Source organism: Cynara cardunculus, unplaced genomic scaffold, assembly GCF_001531365.2.
Source record: "Cynara cardunculus var. scolymus isolate 2C unplaced genomic scaffold, CcrdV1 Un_Scaffold_4104, whole genome shotgun sequence".
NCBI classification, from domain to species: Eukaryota; Viridiplantae; Streptophyta; class Magnoliopsida; order Asterales; family Asteraceae; genus Cynara; species Cynara cardunculus.
The window spans coordinates 21,761-46,391 of NW_020201750.1; the positions used below are offsets into that span (position 1 = coordinate 21,761).

Genomic DNA, 24,631 nt, shown 5'->3' on the forward strand with positions numbered 1-24,631 from the left:
AAGATTGTTTATTTGAAATAATTTATGTTTTTTTATAAAAGTCCTTATCAACTTATTATAAGTTAGAATGGTTTAACTTCTTCAAAAGCTCCTTATTACCGGTATAAGTTGTTTATCCAAACACTCAAATGTGCTTATTATCGGTGTTACACCGGAATAAGTCATTAAGTTATTTTATAAGCACCAAACACCCCCTTAAAATACATTTGATGGAAATTTGAGATAAACAAAACTCCGACTCATTTTATAAGCATGGAGTCACTCCATATTTTATTCTTGCACCTAAGTAGGCATGCTTTCAGCTTAAAATTTCAATGAATTAAAACTCTTAAGCCTTGTTGGTTTTTTTTTTTTTAAATCTTTTATCAATCTCTTATATTTGATTCGTTAAGAGGTTGCGTCATTCAGACTGTTTGTTTTTTTTAATTTTTCAGAGACACTTATGTCTTATTTTTCTCTTATCTGGTGAGAGGTAAACCAATCTCTTATTTACCTCTTATTGTAATCCAAACTCTTAGCAATGTTGTTCCTCGATCGATTAACCTTAATCGATCATTTCTCCCAATGGATCCTTAACAAATCGATCCTTACGTGTCTCAAGTGATGTATTTTAATATAATTTAAATGTGTTAAATACCGTTAGCGACATTTTTTTTCATTTAAATGAATGCTACTTATATAAATTAGACGTAAATTCACAATTATGATAAATAAATATGTGAAATCGTGTAAATTTATCTATAAATGCAACACTATAATTTTTTAATGAGTAAAATAGACAATTTAAACAAATGTAGACATTTATCAGTTTACAAAACAAACAGTCTTATTGATTCAGATTTCAGCATCAATTATTATTAATCATAAGTGAAATAAGACTTCAGAATTCAACATCTCTTAAAAAAACAAACGTCACCTTAATAAATCATCTTTAAAATTTAAGAGTTTTATATAGATTATGATTGTTAATAGAGCAAATAAATTCATTTGATAAAAAAAAATCCTAAAAGATAAAACATTTGTAAGTTCCTGATAAATAGTTTTATATTTTTTTTGTTATCTTAACTTAACCTTGTTCTCCGTTAATCATTTGTTCATACTTTTATTATTATTATTTAGGATTTTTAATTTCATGTTTTTACAATATTCTACTACTGAAAACCAAATTGATATATAAATAAATGTAAAATAGGAAAGACTGAAAATATGTTATATCTTTTAATTTCCTTTAAGTAATAACTAAATCAATTTTTTTTATTAATTTTAATGCATCTTACTTTCTATGGTTAAAATTGTTGTTAATTTGACATTGAGTAAAGTGTAACTTGGTATTTGTGGTTTGTTAAAAAATAACATTTTTTATTCTTACAGTTAATAATTACAAGATGATTATTATGATTTATAAAAAAGTTTGAATTTAGTTCCTCTCTTACAGTGGTTAAAAAATTTCGTTAGAAAAGGGGCATTTTCATTTTTTATTTCTTTTTATCCGATCAAAAGTACAACAACTAAAATAATAAAATCAATTTTATTCGATAAAGTGATAAAAATGCTTCTCATTTAACCGAAATTTTTAACGATTATTAGAGACAGTGATCAAATTCACACGTTTTTACAAACTATAATGATTATCTTATGATTTTAAGACTATAAGGACAAACATTGTTATTTTTGACAAACCTTGGGGACCAAACTTGTACTTTACTCTTTGAATTTTGTAAAAGGTGTCCACACCAGAAGACAATGGTTTTGGCATATTATTTTGTGCATATTTTTTCTCTCTCATTAAACCCTGAATTTAAAAGAGGAAAGAAAATACCACAAATAAAATCTCTCAGTTTCTCGTCATAAATACCAGTGTACCAAAGAAAGGGTCTTTCTTCCAACTCTTTTGTAGTTTATATTCATTACAGAATTCTTCGTGAGACCCAGATCAGATTCCGGTCAATTAGTTGTAATCTCCGACCACCCATTTGATATTTTGCACAAACCAGATTGGTAAACTGCAGATTTGAGGATAAAAAAGAAGAAGTGATAAGATTTTTCCTAGAAATTAGTGAGGCAGGATGAAATGGAGTGAGAGAGATGTTTATATTTCTTTATTTTAAGTGTGTCTGTGACTGATAAATCCTTAACAATGTGTTAATGGTGAGAAATTCGAATCTGGGTTTTTGTTTCTTTTGTAACTTGAGATAGGTTGATTGATGGGTACTTGTTTCAGTTCTGAGTATGATGAACACCATTCTTTCCAGACCAAGCCAGGTATCTCTCTACGATTTCAATTCAAAAATCTTGATGTTTTTTCTTCTTTCGTTTCGTGCACGCATTGTTAAGTTGATTAGCCCTAGGGTTGGTTGAAGATTATTAGATTTAAATATTGAAAGTAAATTTGGAAAGTGTAATTAGGGATGAAGAACAAGTGATTCTTCATCATCATCTGCTTCTTCTTTTTGTGCGTGATCAATATGTCCAAAGAGTCCACTTCTGTTTTCAGATATTTTCATCATACTCTCCAATTTCCAAAAATCGAAATAAAAGTTCTTTATATTTAAAACCCAAAATGCTTCTTTTCTTCTGCCCATCATATAGAATGCTTTGCAAGTTTACACCTAAATATGTGTCCTTTTAAATGAGATTAGTGTAAATAAGAAGAGGGGTGTCTTTGAAACAACCAACAAGGCTCTATGGTTTGATTTTAAACAATAACCACTTTGAAATTGGAAAAATTTGCATACGTAACTTTCCACAAAGCTGGGGATCTTTTGGTTAAGGGACTATGTGGTTGGTTTTCCATTAAGTCCTGTATGGATAAGATTAATCTCTCTCTACAGATTAGAGAGGGTTTTTTCTTGGATGGAAGGAGCACGTTTTTTTAATTGTCCCTACAGGTTTGGGAAAAACTTGGTTTCCAGCTGTGAGTCCCATTAAACTTGTTAAGCTGCTAATAAAGAGACCCTAAGTGAGTGATATTTGGACAATCTTCTTCTGGGAAAGTATACTCTAGTAGTGGAACTAAGAAATGTGATTTATGTATGTTTCTATGTGGAGATAAGTACTTCCTACAACTTAGTTCCATGATGTTGTTTGCAATTATAGACAGATTGTAAAATATCTTCTTAAATGCTATGTTATGTTATATTGGTAGTTTGGTTATGAATGACTTACCTTAATCTTTCTTAAGTAAAAACTAGATGGCTTTTCATTCAAGTTTAGATGCAATATAAAATAGGGAAATTGAAACTTTAGTTTTTAGAGAGTTATAATCAGACTGTAGTTATTGGATGAAAACTGAAAATTTCAGGTGAAATCCAACCATCTCCATCTAAAGAAGCTTTGAAGATTCCACCTAAACAGAGTTCGTTGGAGTCGCCAAATATAAAAAGTCCTAGCAGTGTAGTTGTGATCACCAAAAATGTTAAAGATCTACGGCAGAATCCTGGATATAGCAATCTTGATATCTTTACATATGATGAGATGCGAATGGCCACCAAACTCTTTAGGCCAGATCAAGTTCTTGGTGAGGGTGGGTTTGGAGTTGTTTATAAAGGAGTTATAGATGAAAATGTGAGGCCTGGTTATGCTAAAACCCAAGTTGCTGTTAAGGAGCTTGATCCAGAAGGAATCCAAGGTGATAGAGAATGGCTGGTATGTGCTTCCACATGTGTTTCTGTCTCTTATTCTTACATTGTGTATGTCCAATTATTATTCATTCAATAGAAAACAGAAAAATGTTCTTATGGTTCTAATAACTTCTAGGAGTTTATTGCCTCATAAAAAAGAGAAATTCTTTGCTAGGTGGGTAGAATTGGAAATATGATAAAACTGTTACAAGATTGTCATAATCAAGATTGAGCTAAATGTCACTTGCTTAGTTTTTAACTCATGTAACTAGAACACGAACTTCCATTTTGCAAGATTTGCCCCTCGAGCTATGAATTTGAATATAAAAAAGCGGTGACATTCCACCTGCTTTCTCCTTCAGTTGATGGAACCATGCATACAAACACACTGAAGTAGAAGGATGGAAAATATGTTTTCAAAGTTTGAAGCTGTATTTTATACCCACTTTTGTAGTTCGATGGCTAAATGGATCACAGAATGAGAGGTCATTGATTATCTCTGCCACTTTCCCTATAGAACTACTTGTTTTTGCCTTGTTAAATGAAGATTAACTAATTTAAGAATAATTAAAGAAAAATACTTGTTTAGGATCTCACCTTGTATGTCTCATTCAATAGCTTCACTTTTTTGGTACCAATTTGGGGTTAAGTTGAATAATTGCTTCAAGTTGATCTCCTTTTTAAAGCATCTCTTCTCTTCAAAACTTCATTTCTTGCAACTTTCTTAGACTTTCTTATAGTCTTTAAAGGGAATCAACTTCACTGGGCTTGTTTGGTCTATGAATCATTTCTTCTTCTTTGCAAAGGGAAGAATTTGGTTATTTGATGCCTTTATCTAATTTTCAGGCTGAAGTCAATTATTTAGGTCAGCTGCAACACCCAAATCTTGTGAAGCTTATTGGATACTGCTGTGAGGAAGATCACCGCCTTTTAGTGTATGAATATATGGCATCTGGGAGCCTGGAGAAACACCTATTCCGCAGTGAGTAGCTAATCTATTATAAATATATCAATATGTTCTCTCTTGTTTTGTGCATATCTTTTTATAAATTTAAGACGATCCCAAATTTGTGGTGTAAATGCTGAATCTTGTTTCTTTAATGGAAATCCAATTATGTGAAAAACAATGGATTGCCAAAGGGGCTCATATCTTTATTGCGCATGAGTAGGGGTGTAAACCAAAAGATCTGGCTTGTGAGAGAGCTCATAGGAACGTTGATGAGAGTAGCATGACTTATTTAATTATCTGAGTCGAGCTTGAGCCTAGTATCACTATTACAACAGCTTGGCGAGCCTAGCATGGCTCGGGCTCAACAAGTCAACAAGCCTAAATGAGCCAACCATAATGAGCATAGACAAGCCATTTAGTATAAATTATGCCTTTTGAAACCACTCTTTAAGACTACTAAATGTGATTTTCATGAAAAGCGTTTAGTTATAATTTTATCTCAAGGATCTAATTTTAACTTTATACAAGATGTGAACATAGGAACACACCCTGTAGGAACTAAGCCAAAGCTCACTTGTATTTGAGCCTATGCAAGTCCATAGGAGTCTATGGCTTGCGTTTGGATTTTTTGAGCTTAGAGAGGTCTGGCAAGTCCAAGCCAACCCATATTTGCATGGGCCAAGCTTCATACTTGACTTAAATACACTCCTAGGTATAAGGTTGAAGGGGAACTCAGGGGCTGTTCACTAAACACTTACCTGGTAAGTGTTTACCACTTACCTTACCCGATGAACATGGCACAGATTGAGAATCTTAACCGATAAGAGCGATGGCAAGGACCGAGAGTCTTACCTGGTAAATTATTACATATAATGCCGTTTTAATGGACTGGAATCTTACCCGGGTAAAATAAGTGAGAGTGTTGAATCTTACTGGGTAAACAACCCCTAAGTAGAGGTATGGGAGCAAGTAACAAAGAAAAAAAATACGAGTAGACAGAACAAGTAAAAGTTCTACATATCCACTCACGTGTTTATAGGTTGTTATGAGATGACATTTTGGCTCCAAGTTCACTAAAGACGGATTTTGAGGATACCACGTCTTCGGCCTTTTAGGCATGTACTTTTGGGTTATGCCCATCAGGTTCCAAGACTGGTTCATTTAGCCCAACAATCTGGGGTCTTCCACGGAAACAAATGCTCTACTCTTTGGGGTAGATGACCGGTTTGTACATCCTACCCCTCCCAGACCCTGCTTTCGAGTGGGATATAAACAAATTTTTGGTAGGAACAAAAAGAAGGATAGCGTAGCCTGGCTCATGTTTTTGCGAGTTAGAGGTTCTCCCGACTATTTCAGTCACAAACAAATAATACATTTTGAGAAAAACCAAATGCTCTTTTGAATCTGGATGCTATTATATTTCATGTGCACAAAAAATGTGGAAAGTTTTTCATTATTGGTATTCTTGCTGTCGGTGTTTATGTGTAAAAGGAGTATGTGCTACATTGACTTGGTCAAGAAGAATGAAGATTGCTTTGGATGCTGCAAAAGGGCTTGCTTTTCTCCATGATGCCGAAAGGCCTATCATCTATCGGGATTTCAAGACATCAAATATCTTGTTGGACGCGGTTAGTCACTGTGACTTGTTTTACTAGACATATCCGTTATATTTTAAGGAATAGTAACAAAGAATCATTTTTAATTTGAATAAAATTTGCAGGACTTCAATGCAAAGCTGTCTGATTTTGGACTTGCAAAGGATGGGCCTATGGGAGATCAAACCCATGTATCAACTCGAGTTATGGGTACCTATGGATATGCAGCACCTGAATATGTCATGACCGGTGAGTTGTGTTTTAGTGTAAACTTCTTTGTATATATATATATATATATATATAGGTGAAGGATCGTGTGAGAAAGAAAGTTATAGTGAGAAGCGTAAGAAGAGATGTGAACCCTTGATCTCTTTTAATCTCATGCCCACCCATGAATTGCACTTTAGAAGGGAATTGATCCGGTGAATCTCGGTGCACCTCATTAGTGTCGACATTCAATTAGGATTGATCCAAGGGTGGAGATCTCTTCTTATCCTTCTCACCATGACTTCCCTTCTTACTGGAACCCAACCCTAATATATATATATATATATATATATATATATATATATATATATATAACATGTGGAATTCAAATACTGTTCATCCCACATCAATCAGATAAGAACTTGAATATACCTACACCGGATGCAATTAAATATTTGATGGTTACTATGAATTTGAATTAGGATGATCGAATCTAAATCATCCTAGTTCTGAATTTTTGAGTAGTGACACCACACGAATATATACTGCATGTAAATTGTATTATGCTATATTCAAGCCTATGAGTCTACAGTGTATTAATAGTAGCATGATAATATTGGGAGTTAATGGCATACGACTGTTTTACCCTTGTGCCTTGTAGAAGGGAAAAGTATCTATTTCTCGAGCTTTCACTTGTGTCCAATGATGATTTAGATCATGAACTTGGTAATAGATGTCGAATATTCTTTGGGTTTACTTCGTGTGTGTTCCGAATTATTATTGTGAACAAGAAATTGATGCAGGTGGACCCGATATATTGGGTTTGGATTGGATTGGTTCTAACAAGAAATAGAAAGTATATGGGATTAAATAATTTAACTTGTAATTTGATGATTATCCAAGTGGAGAATCTTAGTAATTGGTTTGTTACTTCTTTGTGAATTGTACAGTAAATACCCTTTGCATAATGCAACGGAAATGTTGAACATAAAGATTTCTCTCTGATATGAGGGTCATGCTTTATCTATGTTGTTAATAGACTATAGCGGTGGTCAAATAGCAGTCCCGCGCTAAATGAACCCCAAATAACTGCCCTAACACCGCTATTTAATGGTAGGCTGTTTTGTTGCTTCTGTTTTGGTCCTAGCATGGGTTGTGTTTTAGGCGATTTAAGTAATTCAACCACACGTCCATACATAAATCTGTCCCTATATATCTTCTATCTTCCCTTCATTCCAATAAAGACCTGCTCTTTGTTTATATTTTTTTTATCTGTTGTAATAATGAAATTACCAGTTTTCCATTACTATTAGCTTAATGCTCTTACTTTTGTACCTGAAACAATCACTTAACTTCTTAATCATAACACACTGCCAAAATTGGAAGCAACAATAGACCCAGTAAATCTTACTCGAAAGTAGGGTTTGGGGGGTGAGATGTATGCAAACCTAAACTCTACCTCTCTGGCTTTTTTTGAGATTACATACAACGTTTTGAAATAGTTTGTGAAATGGAACCTTATACTTGAAACTCCTGGGTCATGTGTGCTGAATACATATATTTGATGGCATTGGCAGGACACTTGACAGCTAGAAGTGATATATATGGGTTCGGGGTGGTGCTCCTTGAGATGCTGATTGGTCGGAGAGCCATGGACAAGAGTCGGCCTAGCCGTGAGCACAACCTGGTGGAGTGGGCTAGACCGCTTCTGGTCCACAACAAGAAGCTTGTGAGAATATTAGACCCCAGAATGGAAGGTCAATATTCATCTAAAACTGCCATCAAAGTTGCCAATCTGGCTTACCAATGTCTCAGTCAAAACCCTAAAGGTAGGCCGATTATGAGCCAGGTTGTTGACACACTCGAATCCATCCAGACCTGCGAAAATGGTCAAGAAGAGGCTCTTTTTCAAAGTGGGTGCGGAAGCGTGACCTTGTTTGAAGCCCCCAAGAAGAATGAAAACCAAGTGAAAGAAGGTGATCGCCAAATCAAGTCTCCGAAGGAGACTAAGATGTAAAATGAACATGTTTTTGGTGGAAACTTTGTTGTACAAGATCTAATTCATAGCTCTTTGGGTTATTGACTTCAAATACTTGTCATCTTATTTTGATACAAAAGCGATATTTTCCACTGACTTTAATTGTTCATTATTGCTTCTGAGATAAGTGTTGATTTTGTGTATTTGTTTGTTTTTGTTTGTTAAAATCGTTTTAAATGTCATTCCACAAATATACAATAAGTTGAGGGGCATTTTATAACATTTGGTTAATAGTCATGTATTTGTTTGTGTGCACTTCAACAACTTCAGTACAAACAAAAGCCCAACTTTTTTTTGTTTTGTAACCGTGGGTGGTCAGGACCAGCTTGCAGGTACTTCGATTAATCTGATGGGTCTTGAAGATATATCAGCTTCACATTCAAACGAAAACATCATGATCATGTTCAAGTTTCGCCTATAAACTTACAAGCAGACTAGAATTCAAAACAAGAACTCAAAGCTTTAGCTTCTAATGAGCAAATCCTCAACCTCATAAGCACTCCATGTTACCACAAGGAGCCATCTCAAGAGCAATTTCCTGCAAAAGGAAGACCATTCACATATGAAGATATTATTACCTTTACTATGTGTGCTGTGTGTGAGAGACATGTCGACAAGATTGGTACATCAGGTGAAACCAATATTTTGTTGAGATGGCCAATCTACAATCCATTCGCTTCATGTCTAAGGCTCTACAGTGTTTTCAATTGGATTATGACTGGTTTTGGCAACGTTAAGGCTTCTCCGTCTGATTAAAATTATAATGCTTGACAGGAGACATAGTTTAAGAAAAATATGACTATTAACCAAATGACTTGTACGCCCTCTAATAATGCCAAATAACTCACTATCATCAATTTTTCGCGACAATGAGTTAGTTAGATTACAAAATTCAAATCAAACAAACCCAGTGAAGTCCACATGGAGTAGGGTCGGGGAGGGGACCATACCTCTACATTGAGGGGTGGAGAGGTTGATCTGCAAGTAAACTTACCAGAAAAGGAAACATGACGAGTCTTATGGACATCTCAAAAGGAAGGTGTGGAGTTTTTAAGATATGGAGGGGATGCTAATCTCGTAAAGCTTGGTCAGGGACAAAAGGGTCTCTGGTCCAGTGGTATGGTAACCCAAACCTTCCTAGAGGTCAAGGTTTCCAACCTCACCAAAGTTGAGAAGTGTGTGTGAGTTTCATTGCCGTATATAACTATTATATACTTCCAAAAGAAGTTTGGTCGTAATCACTATTTTATTATCAGAATGGTTTTTTTAGTCGATTTGATTATATCTTTATGTTGGTGCCAATCAAGAATAGTAATCTATACTGAAGTATGTAAGTTGCATGTGTGCTTTGCTTACCCCAAACTTGATGCAGTCTTGATACTAACTGTGCAACAGATCTCCTCTCCATAGCATTTGGAAACTCCATGTTTACAGCTTCCTGAATTGCACCCAACAGCTGTCTTCTTGCTTTTGCAGTGAGTACAAATTGGTTTGGTCCATGGCCGCTACTCAACTCCACCGCCTGAAAAACATGATAACATATAAGAATCTTGTTTTGTTAAACCAGAAAATAGATATAATAGTCGTTACAAAGTGCTCAAAAGGCAAACTTCATCACATGTAATCTGCCAACAACGATACATTTCTGTATACTACTTATTTATTACTTAACAAAGGGCCTGTTTCTTAGCAGCTTAATGGGACTCACAACTTATTCAGTCAGCTATTCATGACTGTTTGATAGTGGCTTAATGATGTAGAAAGTGGCCTATTCGGTAAGCTTCTAATGAGGGAGTTTTATGCAGAAAGCCAAGTTTTTTTTTTCAAACCTGCCCCTCCCAATTAAAAAGCACGCTCCTTCCATCTATGATAAAACCCTCCTCTCAAACAAAAACCTTACCAATCTAAATAGATAGATTAATCCACACAGATAGCTTTATCCATACAAGACTTGATGGAAAACCAACCAAACACCCCCAAAGTCATTTTATTTTCCTTCACCAAGAGCAACCTCAATTTTATGCCATTAAAGCAACAAAAATACCAATTTGAAGTTACCTGCTGCAGCCAAGGGATTGTAGAAGTCATGAATTGTTGTTCGGTCAAGAATGAAGCCAAAGTGGTAAGAATATCATTTGCAGTTCTATTTGATAAGCTTTCCAAAACAGGCCCTGTTTTATCAAGAAGGTCAACTAAAACCAGTTCATCACCAGAATTCAGAGCTTCAACATATGCAGAGTCTAGGTCTCCTTTTGATAGATAGCCTTTTATAAGTTTGGACTCCACTTCTGAATTGTTATGTCTAGAACTAGAAAAAGAAGTGGGAGCGAATCCAGCACCACCATTTCTATTCAAACCTCTATGGTTTCCCAACCCAGAGCTGTTTTTCTGCATGTCCTTTCCTGCAGGATTTCTACTAACTTTTACCATGGGATCCATCCATGAATCTACTACTCCACTGCCAGCTTTGCTCCTTGAAGACGTGGAGTCTTCCCATGTATCAGATTTTCTCATAGGCTGCAATGGAGATTGCCTACTACGTATATCTACAGACGACCTTGGAGTGCATGTTGAGAGTCTAGGAGAAGCAGTAGTCGAACTCTTCTTCAAAAATTTGGCAGTTGATTCAGAACGTCTTCCTCCATGGCTCATATCTTCAGATATTTGATCCACCACATCTTCTAAAGTTAACACCTTCAATTGTATCATGGATAAGCTATCCATTGTCCTCGTAGCAAAAACCTGATAAATTCATTTAGTATTCAAGTAAATTTAGAGAACATATGCTTGCAAGAACTACAGATGCTCAATATAATTAGACTATATAAACATTCAAGACCAGCAAACTCAAATGCCGTATGTCGAATATGATGTCCTGAGTGCTTTACACTGTTAAGTTTTAGAGGCTGGATAATGCTGATAGATATATATAGGAATCATAAATATTTTTAGAACCGGGGAACCACCTATTTCATGTCTTATTCATGATAAATAACCCCGAATGATCATAAATATTATGCATCATGAATATCTATCACGATATTCATCATGAATAATGCATGACATAGGTGGTTTCGTGGTTCTCAAAATATTTATGATTCCTACATGAACCTCCCTCCCTCTCTCTCTATCTATCTATACATATATATATATATATATATTGATTGCAAGCATGTAGAACTAACCAACCAACATCATCAGATGTAATTGTTTCAAACTTGTTTGCCACTGAATAAGAGCAATGTATACTGCTAATCCTTCCTATTATTCGAAAATGAGAACACCAAAAAAATTTGTTCAAAAAGGATAGAAGGCAATTACCTGCAACAGATCCAAGAGACTTGACTGTTTGGTTTCTATTTCTAAAAGCTTCTCTCGAATGAAAGCCATTTCTTTTGCTGTTTGCATGCAACAGGCACGCTGCCCATGCATGGTTTCGGAACTTGATTCTGTGATAGTCGAATCAAGACTTCTACGGTCCTGACTCTTTGAAAAGTACCTCTGTTCTTCAGTGCTAATTTCTTCTTCTGCTTGGTGTTGATTTACTCCCTTCGATTTCACCAATTCACTCTTGGCATGCGAATCTCCCGTGACTGGTGGCAAATTAGTTCCAAACTTACCGGTGTCAATGTTGGATGCAGAAGAGAATTCTTGTTTGTCATCCATGGGTACATATTCATATCCAATATCTTGAGTTGATGTGATATCAGATCTCGTCCTTTCAAATGTCTTTGTAACAGAACTTCCCTCAGATTCTTCATCATGAGTGTAGATATTACATGTTTTTGGAACACTGACTTCTATATGCCAATCATTTGCTTTGGAATGCTGAGGACTCTCCACATAACTACGACCAGTTTTCCTAACTGAAGGAGGAACCCTTTTTCTAACTGATTCATGGTGAATTTTTGTCTTCAATGTAGATTCAGTAGTATTTGGTATGTCACTGAAATCACCTGAGAGTTGAACAGAATGTTATAAAATGAACTTAAATCTCACAAAATGTTAGGGAATCTTGAGCCAATTTATGCAACAGAGTTCAAGTTATCACACTGCTATGTCTGAACATTCAACGAAAGACCCCACCCCACCACCACATTGGTGAAGCTTAATCAAGTTTAGAAACATAAAGGTGAAAGGGGATGGGGTCACCTTTTCTATGTAAACAATAAAGGAAGGTAACAAAAACTAAAATAAGACAAGATTGAGAAAACCTTGTGAACCACAGTCAACTTACTGTATCTTGTAAAATGGTTGTTAATGTAAATTTGGAAATGAATCTTTCCAGAACAGGGAATGTTGTATCTTTTTTTGGGAAGCAGGGAGTAAAAGATTAAATGCTTCCTAACCCAGCACAGTTATGAAGATTTTGCATTACTTAGGAAACATATGCAGATGTAACCACCTAATATGTATCATGTATGCATAAAAATGACAACATTAAGTTTGCTTTATTCCTGTCGAGCAACAAGGAACAATGTGAAACAGTTACCCACAATAAATCGTGCCAAAATCGACTTTTCAACCGGTACAAGAATATATCATAAAGAAACCATAACAACATTGAGCTATATGCTTAATGGCAAAGAGTGCAAATTCGTGTTATGTAATGATTACAGAACCGGCCAGGCGGCCGGTCACCACTAAACCTTTAATAGAAGATCCAGCTTCTGAAAGTTCAGATGCTTCAGTTCCTACAAGACTTCTCCAGAGCTGTAAGGCATGAAGTACTGTGTCCCTAACTGGTTTGACCTATATCAAAGAAGCAACCCTTGGATCCAACATACAGTGAAGTATATCTTTTAGGATGTTACATGTAGAATAACCCTAACCTTATCAAATCTACACATTTCAAGGGAACGAATACAAGACGACTTGAGAGAACCAGAATACAATCCATTGCTTGAAGCAATTTCTGCTAATGCTTCTGATGCAGCTTTTCGTGTTCTCCAGTCACTGTTCTTAAGAGCTTCTTGGATGCCAGTAATTGCAGCAGTTAGCATACTTTGTGTCGAAGCACCCCCGGCCTGAAATTATAACAAGGTACTTTGAAGTGCTTCATGTTACAATATGGAAAGATGCATAATATAATATCATGCGTTATACGACCAGTAGACAATCTAGTTGAAACTCTAGTTGTGCGCCATAAAGTTCCATTTATGCCCAGTAGACAATCCAAGGAGGAATACAAATCCCCTTGTGGCCATGGAGGTTTAAATGCGGTGACTCCGGGCTATCTGCAAAGCAGGTGGTTGCCCTGGGATTAGTCAGCTCGCATAGCGGGTTGGATATCCATGTTAATCAAAAAAAAAATTCCATTTATGCCGTAAATATGTCTAGAAACAGCCGCTCTGCATACACCTTACCCTCCACAGACCCCACCTCCAGGTAAGATTTGTCGAGTTCGTTTAGTTTGGTTTGGTAAAGTTGCTAAAAGCAGTAAAAAATCACATAAAATTTGTTCATTTAATATTTATTATGTGCAGCTTATATATGGATCTTAATCTAAGAAATTCGACTTTGTCAAAGATATAGGAGCTGTGAGCACAAGAAAATCCTTGTTGGCAACCAGAAATACGATGCCATTTAAATGAGTCAACTCACAAACTGACCTGTATAAAACTTCTGTTTAACTCGATCATGGCCGGTTTTGCCATGAAATGTGGATTCTTCAGCATCTTTATCGTCCTTGTCAACATACGTTGTAGAATAGACAACGGAGGGGCATGTGTATGATCAATTACACGAGATAAACACAACGCTGAACCACATTGAACATGTTTATTTTGCTCGCCTAGTGCTTCAAAAAGAGGTCTAACTAGTAGAACGAAGCTTCCCTCAGGCTCATTGTCAGCAGTGCTCGCTTTAGAAGCCAAAACACCCATCGTTTCAATACACGCTTCTCTTACAACAGAATCTGGATCCTTGAGTCGTTTAACGATACTAGCAACCATCTTGCCAAGGTATGGGCCAATGAGATCCTGGTGGAAGGTTGCAAGCATACCCATCAATCTGATACACTCCTTTCGAACAGCTATCTTCTGCTCCGAATCAGTATCTAAAATGCATGACAAAAATGGAGAAACCCCATCTGGAGTTAAACTCTCAATTGTTTTTCCAAGTTCCTCCACCCCGATTTCATATGTATCCCTGTCAGCAATCTTATTTAAGGCAAGGACAACACGTTGTTTTAGCTCGAAAATAACATGCTGATTGTTAACCCTACTGGCCATTCCTTTGGATTTCAAAGGAGCATGCATCTTCATCTTCTGCGCCTTAAACAGAATCCTGGTATAGGCCCAAAGTTATTGAACTTCCATCAACAAACACAAAACAATGTAACGCATGATGCTCATCATAGAAGCATCTTCATGCCATTCAACATCAGATGTCAATCCAGATCACACATCAAATGGTACAAGCTGCAAGAACATAACTAAATCATTACTGGATACATAAGTTTTCATACTGCAAAATTACAGAATAACAACACATGCATCCTGGAAGTGAAAATAACGTGGCTTATGAGAAAATGGGCTATATAAAAGCAAACCGTTTATTTTATTTTCAATCCCATTAATTACGGTTTGATATTTCTAATAAAACACCCCTCAAAGATATAATACATACCATACTCTAACAAACCAAAACCATTATTTGAAATGAAGGGAACTGCCGCGAGGAGCATTAGAAACGGGAAAGCACTTGCATTGAAGAACCAGTTCACTTCCAACACAAAAAAGACATTCGTAAAATAAATGGCCCAAATTATACGCACTAAAACCCTAAATAAGAAACGCTGATGATGGACTCTTTCCTTTCATAATTTCCCCAAAACAGAAATAAAGAGCAAAAAGAGGTCACGCTAAATGTACGTAATTGCAGCATAAAAGAGGCAAATTTCATTAAATACATCATAATGTTGAAAGGAAACAGCTTGAAAAGAAAAACATAGATTGAAATGTATCCCATCAAACCCTAGATTTAGGAACACCAATGGATAATTTTTTTACAGCAAAAACAAGAACCCAAATAACATTGACGCGTTACTCGAAATATGATAAATTTTACCTTACAATATCGTTAGAGGATGGGAAAGGACATCTGATGTGATTCAAGGGGAACTTGAAGGAAATCAAGAGATCGAAGAAGAAGGAGATGGGGTTATTTTTTGGGCAGTATTATATTGTTGAAATTTGAAATGGAGTGGGCGTTGAACCTCTGTTTTCGCGCTTGTGAGTTGTGAGAGTATGTATTCGAATTCGAAGTGCGATTTATGGCGTGGGTACCGATGTGTGTCCTATTCTTTGTCATTTCTTACCAAATGGCCCCTTAAACGTCTACATGCTTCAAATTCAAATCACTTGTGTGATTGTTGGAATATTGTTGATTATGTTGTGCAATAATCTTGATATTTCCTTACTTAAGTGGTTTATTGTTGTTTTATATTGTTTCAAGGAGTGACTGTATCACAAGAGTTTTCACATAATACATAAGGACTATGCCTCATATTTGATAGATGTTCAAGAGTAGCAGAACTATTTTAGAGTTGTAGAAAGGTCTTTATGTAAATTTGCATGCTATATAAGAAGGTATATTTTGTTTATTGTTTAAGGTCTCAGTCATATTTTTATAATTTATACTCTCAAAATAGTTTTGTATCTTAGGGTTTCATCTTCAAACATCTTGAGGATGATTAATCATCTGTAGGTTTTGTTGTATGTTGACATTGTTATACAATTTTATGATGGTATGAGAGCTATGGTTCAGTGTCTCATGGAGGAACGTCAGACTCATTGGTGACTTCAGCGTTTTCATTGAGATCTAACCCTTTTTTCTTTTTTGTTTAGTTTTATGTGCTTCTGAATCATACGCTCTTTTTCATAATCGAACAAAAGGTATTTCTTACGTTCGTTTTGTATCTAGATTTGTTTGTTATCTAGATTTTCTTTTCGTTTGATGTTATTCAAACTTGTTCGTCTTAGATCTGGTCTAAGTGTAAAAACCTTTCTTCTTGGCCTAATTCTACTAGATCCGATCTGAAATTTTTGGGTAAGAAAACATTTTTTTTCTTGGCCTAAGCTTTGTGGATCTGGTCCGAATTTGTTTTAGATCTTTCTTCGTTTGAAGTTGTTCAGTCTTGTTCATCTTAGATTTGACCTTATTAGGTTTGGTCTAAGTACGAATCTGGTCCAAGTGTACAAACCTTCTTCTTGGCCTATGCTTTCTGGTTTTACTTGACTTGAGGTGTCTTGGACCGTGTCTTCTTACGTCCGATCTGAATTCTAAAGCTTCTGTTTACTGATTGGTCTATTCATCTGTAGATCTGAGCATTCTTTGATATAGTCTATGTGAAATATAGGTCGTGTTTTCTTGTCTATTAAGCCTTTGTTCAGGGTTTTTTTTTGGTCATATGGTTTGTCTTCGGTTTGCAAGACCTCTTAGGCTACTTCTGGTTTTATTTTCGATGTGCAAGAATTCAAGAAAACTCTATAAGTCGGTCCTTCCCTCTGTTGGTAGCAAGAGCATAGAGTCGGTGCTCTTGGACTATAGGCAGGTTTATTTCTTACTTTGGTTACTTTCTTATATGTTTTGATAGCTTCTTGTTGTTGATCTTTTTGCATATCTGTTACTCTGTTTTTTCGTTTGTGTGCTTTCTTTGTTTAGGTGCCTGAGTGGTTGACTTGACCTAGCACCTTAGAGTGTGTGGGAATCACGTGTTCAGCTACTTAGGATTTTTACCCTTGTGTATATCTGTTTACTTGTCCTTACCATGACTAGGTTGAACCTTTAAAAAAAACTAGAGCAGTCTTTGATTGCTAAACTGGATTGTTATGATCCTTTTTATCTTCATCCTAGTGATACTACCGTAATTCATATTTTCAATCTGAAATTAAGTGACACTGATAATTACAAAGTTTGGTCATGTGACATGGTTTTGGAATTAGAAACAAAAACTAAACTCGGTTTTGTGGGTGGTTCTTGTGCTCGTCCTACTAATAATGCAGTCTTAGAAAGGTGATGGGAAAGATGTAACTCTATTGTGCTATATTGGATTCTTTGATCTATTTGTTGGTCTCAGTCGGATCTACAAGAGTTTAGAGGTGATCAGTTTGTAGAAGGGGGGATGAATACAAACACAGTAACTTTCACTTTTAAAAATATATATTGATATAGAAGGATCAATACAGATTTTTACAGATTATTTGTGGAATAGACAACATAAAGAAATACCTATCTAAAACAATCTAGAGATACACACAAATACATTTAGCAAATATAAGAAGATTTGTCGATAAAAAATAAGACTAGAAGAGTGTTCTTGGGAGAGCTTCTTAGAATTATAGAGAGAGAATTCTAATATGCTTGTGTCTTCCTTGTATGTGTATATGTTTGTTGGGTAGAGAGAGCACTCAGCTATTTATACTCATTGTGTTAAATACAATTCAGAAGAGGCAGAACACGCGTCAAGCTTTTAGAGGAAAGCTTGTATTTTGCTACAATGAATAGTACTTTTGTCTATTCATGAGCATACATCATTTGATAGAGTTGGTGAGCACTAGAGTCAATTAATCGGCTCCGTGCAGTACTATACTCTTGAGAGGATATGGGTTTGTCCTTTGTGTGTGGAAGGACAAGACAAAAACAATCGTGCATGGCAAGCTTCATTTGATCGCTGAATGTTGGAATGACGCTGGAGGTCTCTTCAGCATTCACTGAGGCTTATGCTGACCAGGTTGTATTCACTGAATACCACTTCAAATCACGAATGTGCTAGTCACTAATCTTCAGTTTCAATCTTCGACTTTTGCTGAAGGTTCTTTGGTGTGAGTTTTGTCTTCTTGAAGTATAACTGTCGCTATAGAGTTAGCATACATGTTTCGGCGATCACTGAACAGACTCAGTGACCATTGCTGGAACTGAATAGACAGAAACATAACACTTCGATGGGTAAAAGAGATTATCATCAAATCAATGAGAGAGAGGATCAACAATTTCCCCTATTTAATGATGACAAAGCAACATAAAGAAAATTGTTTAGGGTATAATAGTAAGGAAAAGTTACACGTAAAGTACATGTCCCTTTTAATTATTTTGGGATCTTTTTTAGTGAGTTAGTTTTTCTTATATAGGTTTTCTTAAGTTAAAAGTTTAAGAAAGACAAGTACAAAATGAGAAACTGAAAGCATGTTCACTAATTAGAGATTATCAGTGACTGTAAGAGCAAACTGGAACTTATAGACATGTGTCCCTATTACTCTTCTCAGGGATTTTTTTCAGTGATACTAGTGAAATACTTATGTTAATCAAAAGGAAGGATACAAGTATTACAACAATACATTCTAGACTTATTACATATAAGTTGTACATTGAAAGAAAAGACATTGAAAATAAGATTTTCTGATATTGTACCATGTACTTCTTCTCCGAGCATCTTTCGACGTAGAAATCCTTTTCTGATATTGCGGTCTATCATCTCACCATACAGGTCAATGTCCAACCAATATCTTAGATAATCTAGATGTTCTGTAGGACAGAGACAGAACTCAGATACTCTTTGAAAGTTGTGTTCGCCATCATAGTTAAGGAATATAAATCCATACTCATGCTTTAGGTGCATAGTGTTGGGCGTGTAAGGACACTTCGCAGGCAAGGATAGGTTCAGCATAGAGATATATGGCTTCTTCGAATCCTTCAGGATTTCCTCCAAAGAGAATTTTGTTTCATGTTCATTCCTCATAGTTGGTCCATCATTAGGACCAGAAGGTATCTTTTTCCACCTTGCATTAATGTTGGCTTTGTAGGAACAACAACAAATTTGGACATCTTCTTGATCAACTCGCTGAGGATGTCTTCAATTATTGGCTTATGTCTTGACTTTGAGCGCTAAATGGCCTGACGGATTTTCAGCCATTCACTGTGTAATATTCGATTCCGGTATCCAAGTTGATTAGATACTAATGTAATATGGTAATGGGAAGTTCGGGGTTAGTGTTTGGCATTCAAGGTTTGGAGATGAATCGATTTATGGTTCTTTCGATATAATCGTGTTTGAGTAGTGTAATTATTTATATATATATATATACACACACACACACAAACATATATAGGTGGGTTTGTGTGTAGATTTTATTATATGAAAGTTGCATGGTAAGTACCCTTGGAGGTCGGTTATGCACTTACTATAAATAGCAAGTGCATGTGAACGGGAGGGGTTTTTTGGACTACTTTCAATCACCTATAATTTTCTTGGAGAAACATGAGAGGTTGTAAAGTAGAAGCAGATTCCAAAGAAGATTTTATGGCAAAGGTGAGTTCCCTACTTCTTGGGTATATCTTGTTGATATATTTTCAACATATAACTTGATAAAAATGCTAGTATATGTTGTTTTGAATGAGATTTAAAATGTATTATTGTTACTGTGCTTCATCGCCCGATTAACTTCTTAAAGAACTGAACTCATCGAACAAGTCTGTCCGGTGAGGCCCTTCACCGGACAAAGCATTGTCCGGATAGGTGCCCTTCACCGGACAAAGCATTGTCCGGATCGGTGTTCTTACCGGCCAAAGCATTGTTCGGATGTATATATATATTCACACTGGCTAAAGCAGTGTCCGGATTGAACTTCTCACCAGCTAAAGGTCCGGATAAGAACTAGCATCGGACAAGGCATGTCCGGACATGACCGTATAACCTTTCACCAGACATAGTGTTGTCCAGATATGTTCAAATTGTTTGGAAACCTCCTCTTTAGACATAGTATTGTCCGAACAGGACTATGAATTTCACAGTGATCTATTCAAGAAGTATAGATGAAATGGCGATGTAACCACGATAGATGAAATGGTGGTGTAACCGCGATAGATGAAATGGTGGTGTAACCACGATAGATGAAGTGGCGGTGTAACCGCGATAGATGAAATGACGGTATAACCGTGATATATGAATGATGAAATGTTATATTAAGATCCATGTTTGATATATCTTGAGTTTTGAAATAAGTTATGTGTTGTATAACGTAAACTTACTCACTAGACCTTTTGGTCTAACGCTCAATTATTGTAGTAATCTATTTTGTAGGTCGTCCATCATCTCAGGATAAAGGCAAGGAAAAAATGTAAAGAAGTGTTATTAAGAAGAAAGTGTTATAACTAATAATGTTTTTGTTAATCCATCTTTTTTCTTGTCATGTAATCATACTTTGGAATGTATTATGACTTTAGTATGGAGAATATGGTAATGTATGATCATATTTTGTGAATTCGTACTATTGTTTGCATGGTGGATTGTTTCAGTTGGTATCAGAGCTTTAGTTTAAGAAATCTAGGTATTTTCTTGATACTTAGACTTAAACTAGAGGTGTAGAATATGTAATAATAGGTTTCACTGGGACTATGAACCTGGGAATGTGTTATAGTTGAACCTATTATGATGATAAGTATGATAAATTTAGATTACATGAGATTGATGTAATCTTGAGTTACAAATACTTGACCTATAAGTAAACATGTTATCATACTTTGGTATGTGATAAACCTTTTATGTGTTTATTGTGGCAGAAAGGATATTAAAGTAATATCAGTATTAAGAAAGAATGGCAGATAATCTCAATCGATTTGGGAGAACCTCTACTGACCATGGAAGAGGAAGGGGAAGAGTAAATAGAGAAGAAGATCCAGAGAATGCTATGACTATTGAAACACAAAGTCGAAGCCGGTGACGAGGAAGGGGAAGAAATACTCAACCAGAAACTCACACAGAACAGGAATTATCCGCACAAGATAGTTCTATGTCAGGTCATGGAAGAAGTAGAGCAAGGAGTAGCGGTCGTGCTCATGATCTTGGTTTCATTACTCAGGAAATGTTGGCGGCCGAACTGGGAAAATTTCAGAAAAATTTGGTAAACTTACTGGGACGTTCTACATAAAATAACCCCGAAGGAGTAAAGAATCCAAATTTTCAGGAAGAAGCTGGAGCTAGTACACCAACAACAAAAATACGTCTGTAGCCCCTACTTCGTCGTTAGTACAAAAAGGAGGAGATATCAAGATGTTTCTTGCTCGTAAACCCCCTAAGTTTTCCGGAGAACGTAACCATGTTAAAGACATGTGCTGGCTTAAAGAAATTGAATTAAGTCTGCAAACCAGTAAAAGTACAGAAGAAGATAAAGTAATATTTGTTGTATCTAGGTTGCGGTCAAGTGCACTATATTGGTGGGAGATTCTGTCGAGTTCGGATCCGAATATTTTGAAGACCATGTTGTGGGAGAAGTTTGTGGTAAAATTTAAAATTCAATATTGTTTTGAAGCTGCTGTTCAAAAGCTAGAGGATGATTTCCTTCGTTTGGAATAGAGTAATATGTCGGTTCGTCAGTATACAGGTTTTTATGGAACAACCTCGGTTTGTTGAAGCATATATCAAAACCGAAAACAGTAAAGTTAGGAAGTATATTTGGGGTTTGGAGTCTAATCTCCAGAAATATGTGATATCTAGAAACCCGACTACATGTCAGGCAGTGGTTGATGCTGTAGAAATTCTGGAACAGGATATCAATCACCAACCACAAGAAAGGGTTGGGGATAAAAGGAAAGGGGAAACTGTAGCAACTGATTTTCATAGACTGAGGTTTACTGAAAATCTGAATCGACCAATCTTAAAGTTTGCTGATAAAGCTTGTGTGCGATGTCATAAAGCACACCAAGGAATCTGCAATACAAAGTCACGAACATGTTATAAGTTTCAGGAGTCAGGGCATATTAGCTAGAGATTGTCGAATGGTACGAAGATGATTTACGTGCAATTCCTCTCAGCATGTAAACGCTGATTGTCCATAAGCTAAGGGACGAGGATCGAGTTTTGTTGGGGGCTGAGGATCTGGGTATTTCGGGGGCCGAGGATCTGAGTCGTGGGCCAATAGTTAATCGTAATATTCCGAGTGGTAGTGGGGAAATAAGATGTGGTGGGACAATGGCTAGAGGACGAGCCTTTCAAATGACGAGAGGCGAGGCAAAAGAACATCCTGAAGTGGTGACAGGTACATTCTTTGTTAATTCAGTATATGTCAAAGTTTTATTTGATTATGGTGCAAATCATTCTTTCGTATCACCATCATTTGTTAGTTGCGTGCTATTAGAATCTAAAGTATTAGATGAGGTATTGGTAGTAGAAACAACAAACGATAGTGAAGTATTGGTTAAGGAAATGACTGATAATTGTTCCATAAACGTAGAAGGGTGTGAGGTACCTATAAAGTTATTTCCCATACCCTTAAGAGAATTTGATATAATTGTGGGCATGGACTGGTTGGATAAAAATCAAGCTAATATAGTCTGCAATAAAAAGATGATTCATATAGATTTTGTGTGTCCCTAACAATGATCAATCTTCAATAATCTTCAATAAATCCATGGCAGATCTAAGATTTACAATCAAGAACTTGAGAGGAGAGTTGAGAGGATTTGTCAACTTGGTCAACTTTACNTGAGAGGATTTGTCAACTTGGTCAACTTTACTAATACGTATAGAATTTTACAAATGAGCTCATACAACAAATACAAGACTAACACCCTATTTATAAGGTCAAACAATAGAGGCCTAGTCAAAGTCAAACCTTACATACAAAGTCAAACATGATGTCTATTTTAATTATAGACAATAGTAACTTTCAAGACGAATACAATTTTACACTGACTTTTAGTCATAACATTCTCCCCCTTTGTATTCAGACTTGAAAGAATTTACGCGCATTGAATCTCGTTCGAACTTTGTCTCTTTAAGCACATTATAACTTCTTCAAAAAACAAACTTCAACTTGAAATCTTCAGGCAATCGTTTGTTGAGAAAGATCTTCTAACATTCTCCCCCTCGAATGTAGAACAACAATGATCTTCTCTTTTGACAATGTAGAACAGTATCAACAAAAATCTTCAGAAACAATGTACAAGATGTAATCTTCAAAGAATCTTCAGACAACAAACTCTAACAAATTTTCTCTTTGAAAAGAGAACTCTGATGGTAAACTTTTGAAATATTGATCTTCTCATTCAAAAACTCTCAGGAATTTTAGCACATGAATAATCTTTTGTAATCATATCCAGTTGTGTGTCCCTAACAATGATCAAACTTCAATAATCTTCAATAAATCCATCAATATTATCTCTAACTTGATAAACCTCAAACAAAATCTCAAAAACAGATTAAAACTGTGAGCAACTAAATTGAAATCAAACAGATTATGCAATTTAGGTTTCGAATCAAACAATTTCAAGCAGACTTGAGAAAGATGATGCTTTCATATATAGATCTAAATCTAAAGAAAAACAAAAGCAACAACCTGAAAAACTTCTCTTCAACTACTGTTTGAGATGGTTGCCAACAGGTCTTTGGTTTTATTTTCAAGATACCAAGGTCTTGTCCCCTTGCACACAATTCAGCTCCATAGGCATACGAAGTAGGTACTAGGTCTTCTTCTGATTAATGATAATGAGAGCACTGCTGAGTACATAAAGAAAACATATTATTTCTTTCTTTAGATTACCCCTTATTAATCCATATATCTTTTCAAGAAATACTGTAAGTTGCTGCTTGAACAACAAAACAAGACAAATTTGATCACTAAGAAATGGAATGAACAACACTTTGTGTTTTTCTTTCCCTGCAAGCTTTTCGTGTCTGAGGACAAACAACACTTCCCTGCAAGCTTAAGCACTGGTAGTGTAAACCACAAAGGGCAAACCAGTTCCTGGAATCACTATATGAAATTTCTTCCAGGTTTTTGACTGTTAAAAGTCATCAAACAGCTCATCACACAAAATGCACACACAATGTCAGTCAATTTAAGTAAAATGGATTCGATGAAGATAGAAATCAAGCATAAGATTTTCGATTTTGACTGAACTTGATTTAATGATATTCGATTTAGGTCAACAGATGAGATGAAGAACCTGTGAATACCGTGAATCCGGCTGAAGTCTGTTGAGCGATGAAGGCAACAGTCGATCCTTAAGCCAGTGAATTTCTTACCCGGTCAGGTTTTGAGCGAGTTAAACCAAGTACGGACAGACCTATGTGCGATTTTCCTTTAATACGGTCAAGTTTGAGAGATGAATACCAAGTCTGGCTATACCCTTGTGTGATAAAAGAGAACCTCGATCAAGCCCCAAGCGATTTATGCATTAAACCGATCAAGCTGTATCCTAAATCGATCAACCTGTGGCCTAA

At 35.9% G+C, this 24,631-nt stretch overlaps 2 protein-coding genes across 2 annotated transcripts; one reads left to right on the forward strand and one right to left on the reverse strand.

Moving 5' to 3' along the window:
- The first annotated feature begins 1,864 nt into the window (after positions 1-1,864).
- LOC112503903 (probable serine/threonine-protein kinase PBL17) lies at positions 1,865-8,505 on the forward strand. Its single transcript, XM_025107878.1, has 6 exons — positions 1,865-2,262; positions 3,302-3,645; positions 4,467-4,602; positions 6,061-6,197; positions 6,290-6,413; positions 7,949-8,505. The coding sequence occupies exons 1-6, from the start codon at positions 2,205-2,207 to the stop codon at positions 8,386-8,388; spliced, it is 1,239 nt and encodes a 412-aa protein (XP_024963646.1). The 5' UTR covers positions 1,865-2,204; the 3' UTR covers positions 8,389-8,505.
- A 1,183-nt stretch (positions 8,506-9,688) lies between these two features.
- Positions 9,689-14,801, reverse strand: LOC112503904 (TORTIFOLIA1-like protein 2). Its single transcript, XM_025107879.1, has 6 exons — positions 14,022-14,801; positions 13,242-13,436; positions 13,059-13,161; positions 11,731-12,365; positions 10,468-11,151; positions 9,689-9,931 (listed from the first exon to the last, which is right to left on the reverse strand). Exons 1-6 carry the CDS (start codon positions 14,673-14,675, stop codon positions 9,689-9,691), a joined length of 2,514 nt encoding a protein of 837 aa, XP_024963647.1. The 5' UTR covers positions 14,676-14,801.
- Positions 14,802-24,631: the final 9,830 nt, after the last annotated feature.

What these genes read in the sequence shown, in the direction of transcription:
- LOC112503904 (XM_025107879.1), bottom strand. Translation starts at nt 14,675, where the DNA reads ATGAAGATGCATGCTCCTTTGAAATCCAAAGGAATGGCCAGTAGGGTT. An exon ending in AAATGTGTAGATTTGATAAG is followed by an intron (nt 13,162 to 13,241) that starts GTTAGGGTTATT and finishes TCTTTGATATAG; the next exon opens with GTCAAACCAGTTAGGGACAC. An exon ending in GTCTCTTGGATCTGTTGCAG is followed by an intron (nt 11,152 to 11,730) that starts GTAATTGCCTTC and finishes TGAATTTATCAG; the next exon opens with GTTTTTGCTACGAGGACAAT.
- LOC112503903 (XM_025107878.1), top strand. Translation starts at nt 2,205, where the DNA reads ATGGGTACTTGTTTCAGTTCTGAGTATGATGAACACCATTCTTTCCAG. An exon ending in GGAGAAACACCTATTCCGCA is followed by an intron (nt 4,603 to 6,060) that starts GTGAGTAGCTAA and finishes TATGTGTAAAAG; the next exon opens with GAGTATGTGCTACATTGACT. An exon ending in ACCTGAATATGTCATGACCG is followed by an intron (nt 6,414 to 7,948) that starts GTGAGTTGTGTT and finishes TGGCATTGGCAG; the next exon opens with GACACTTGACAGCTAGAAGT.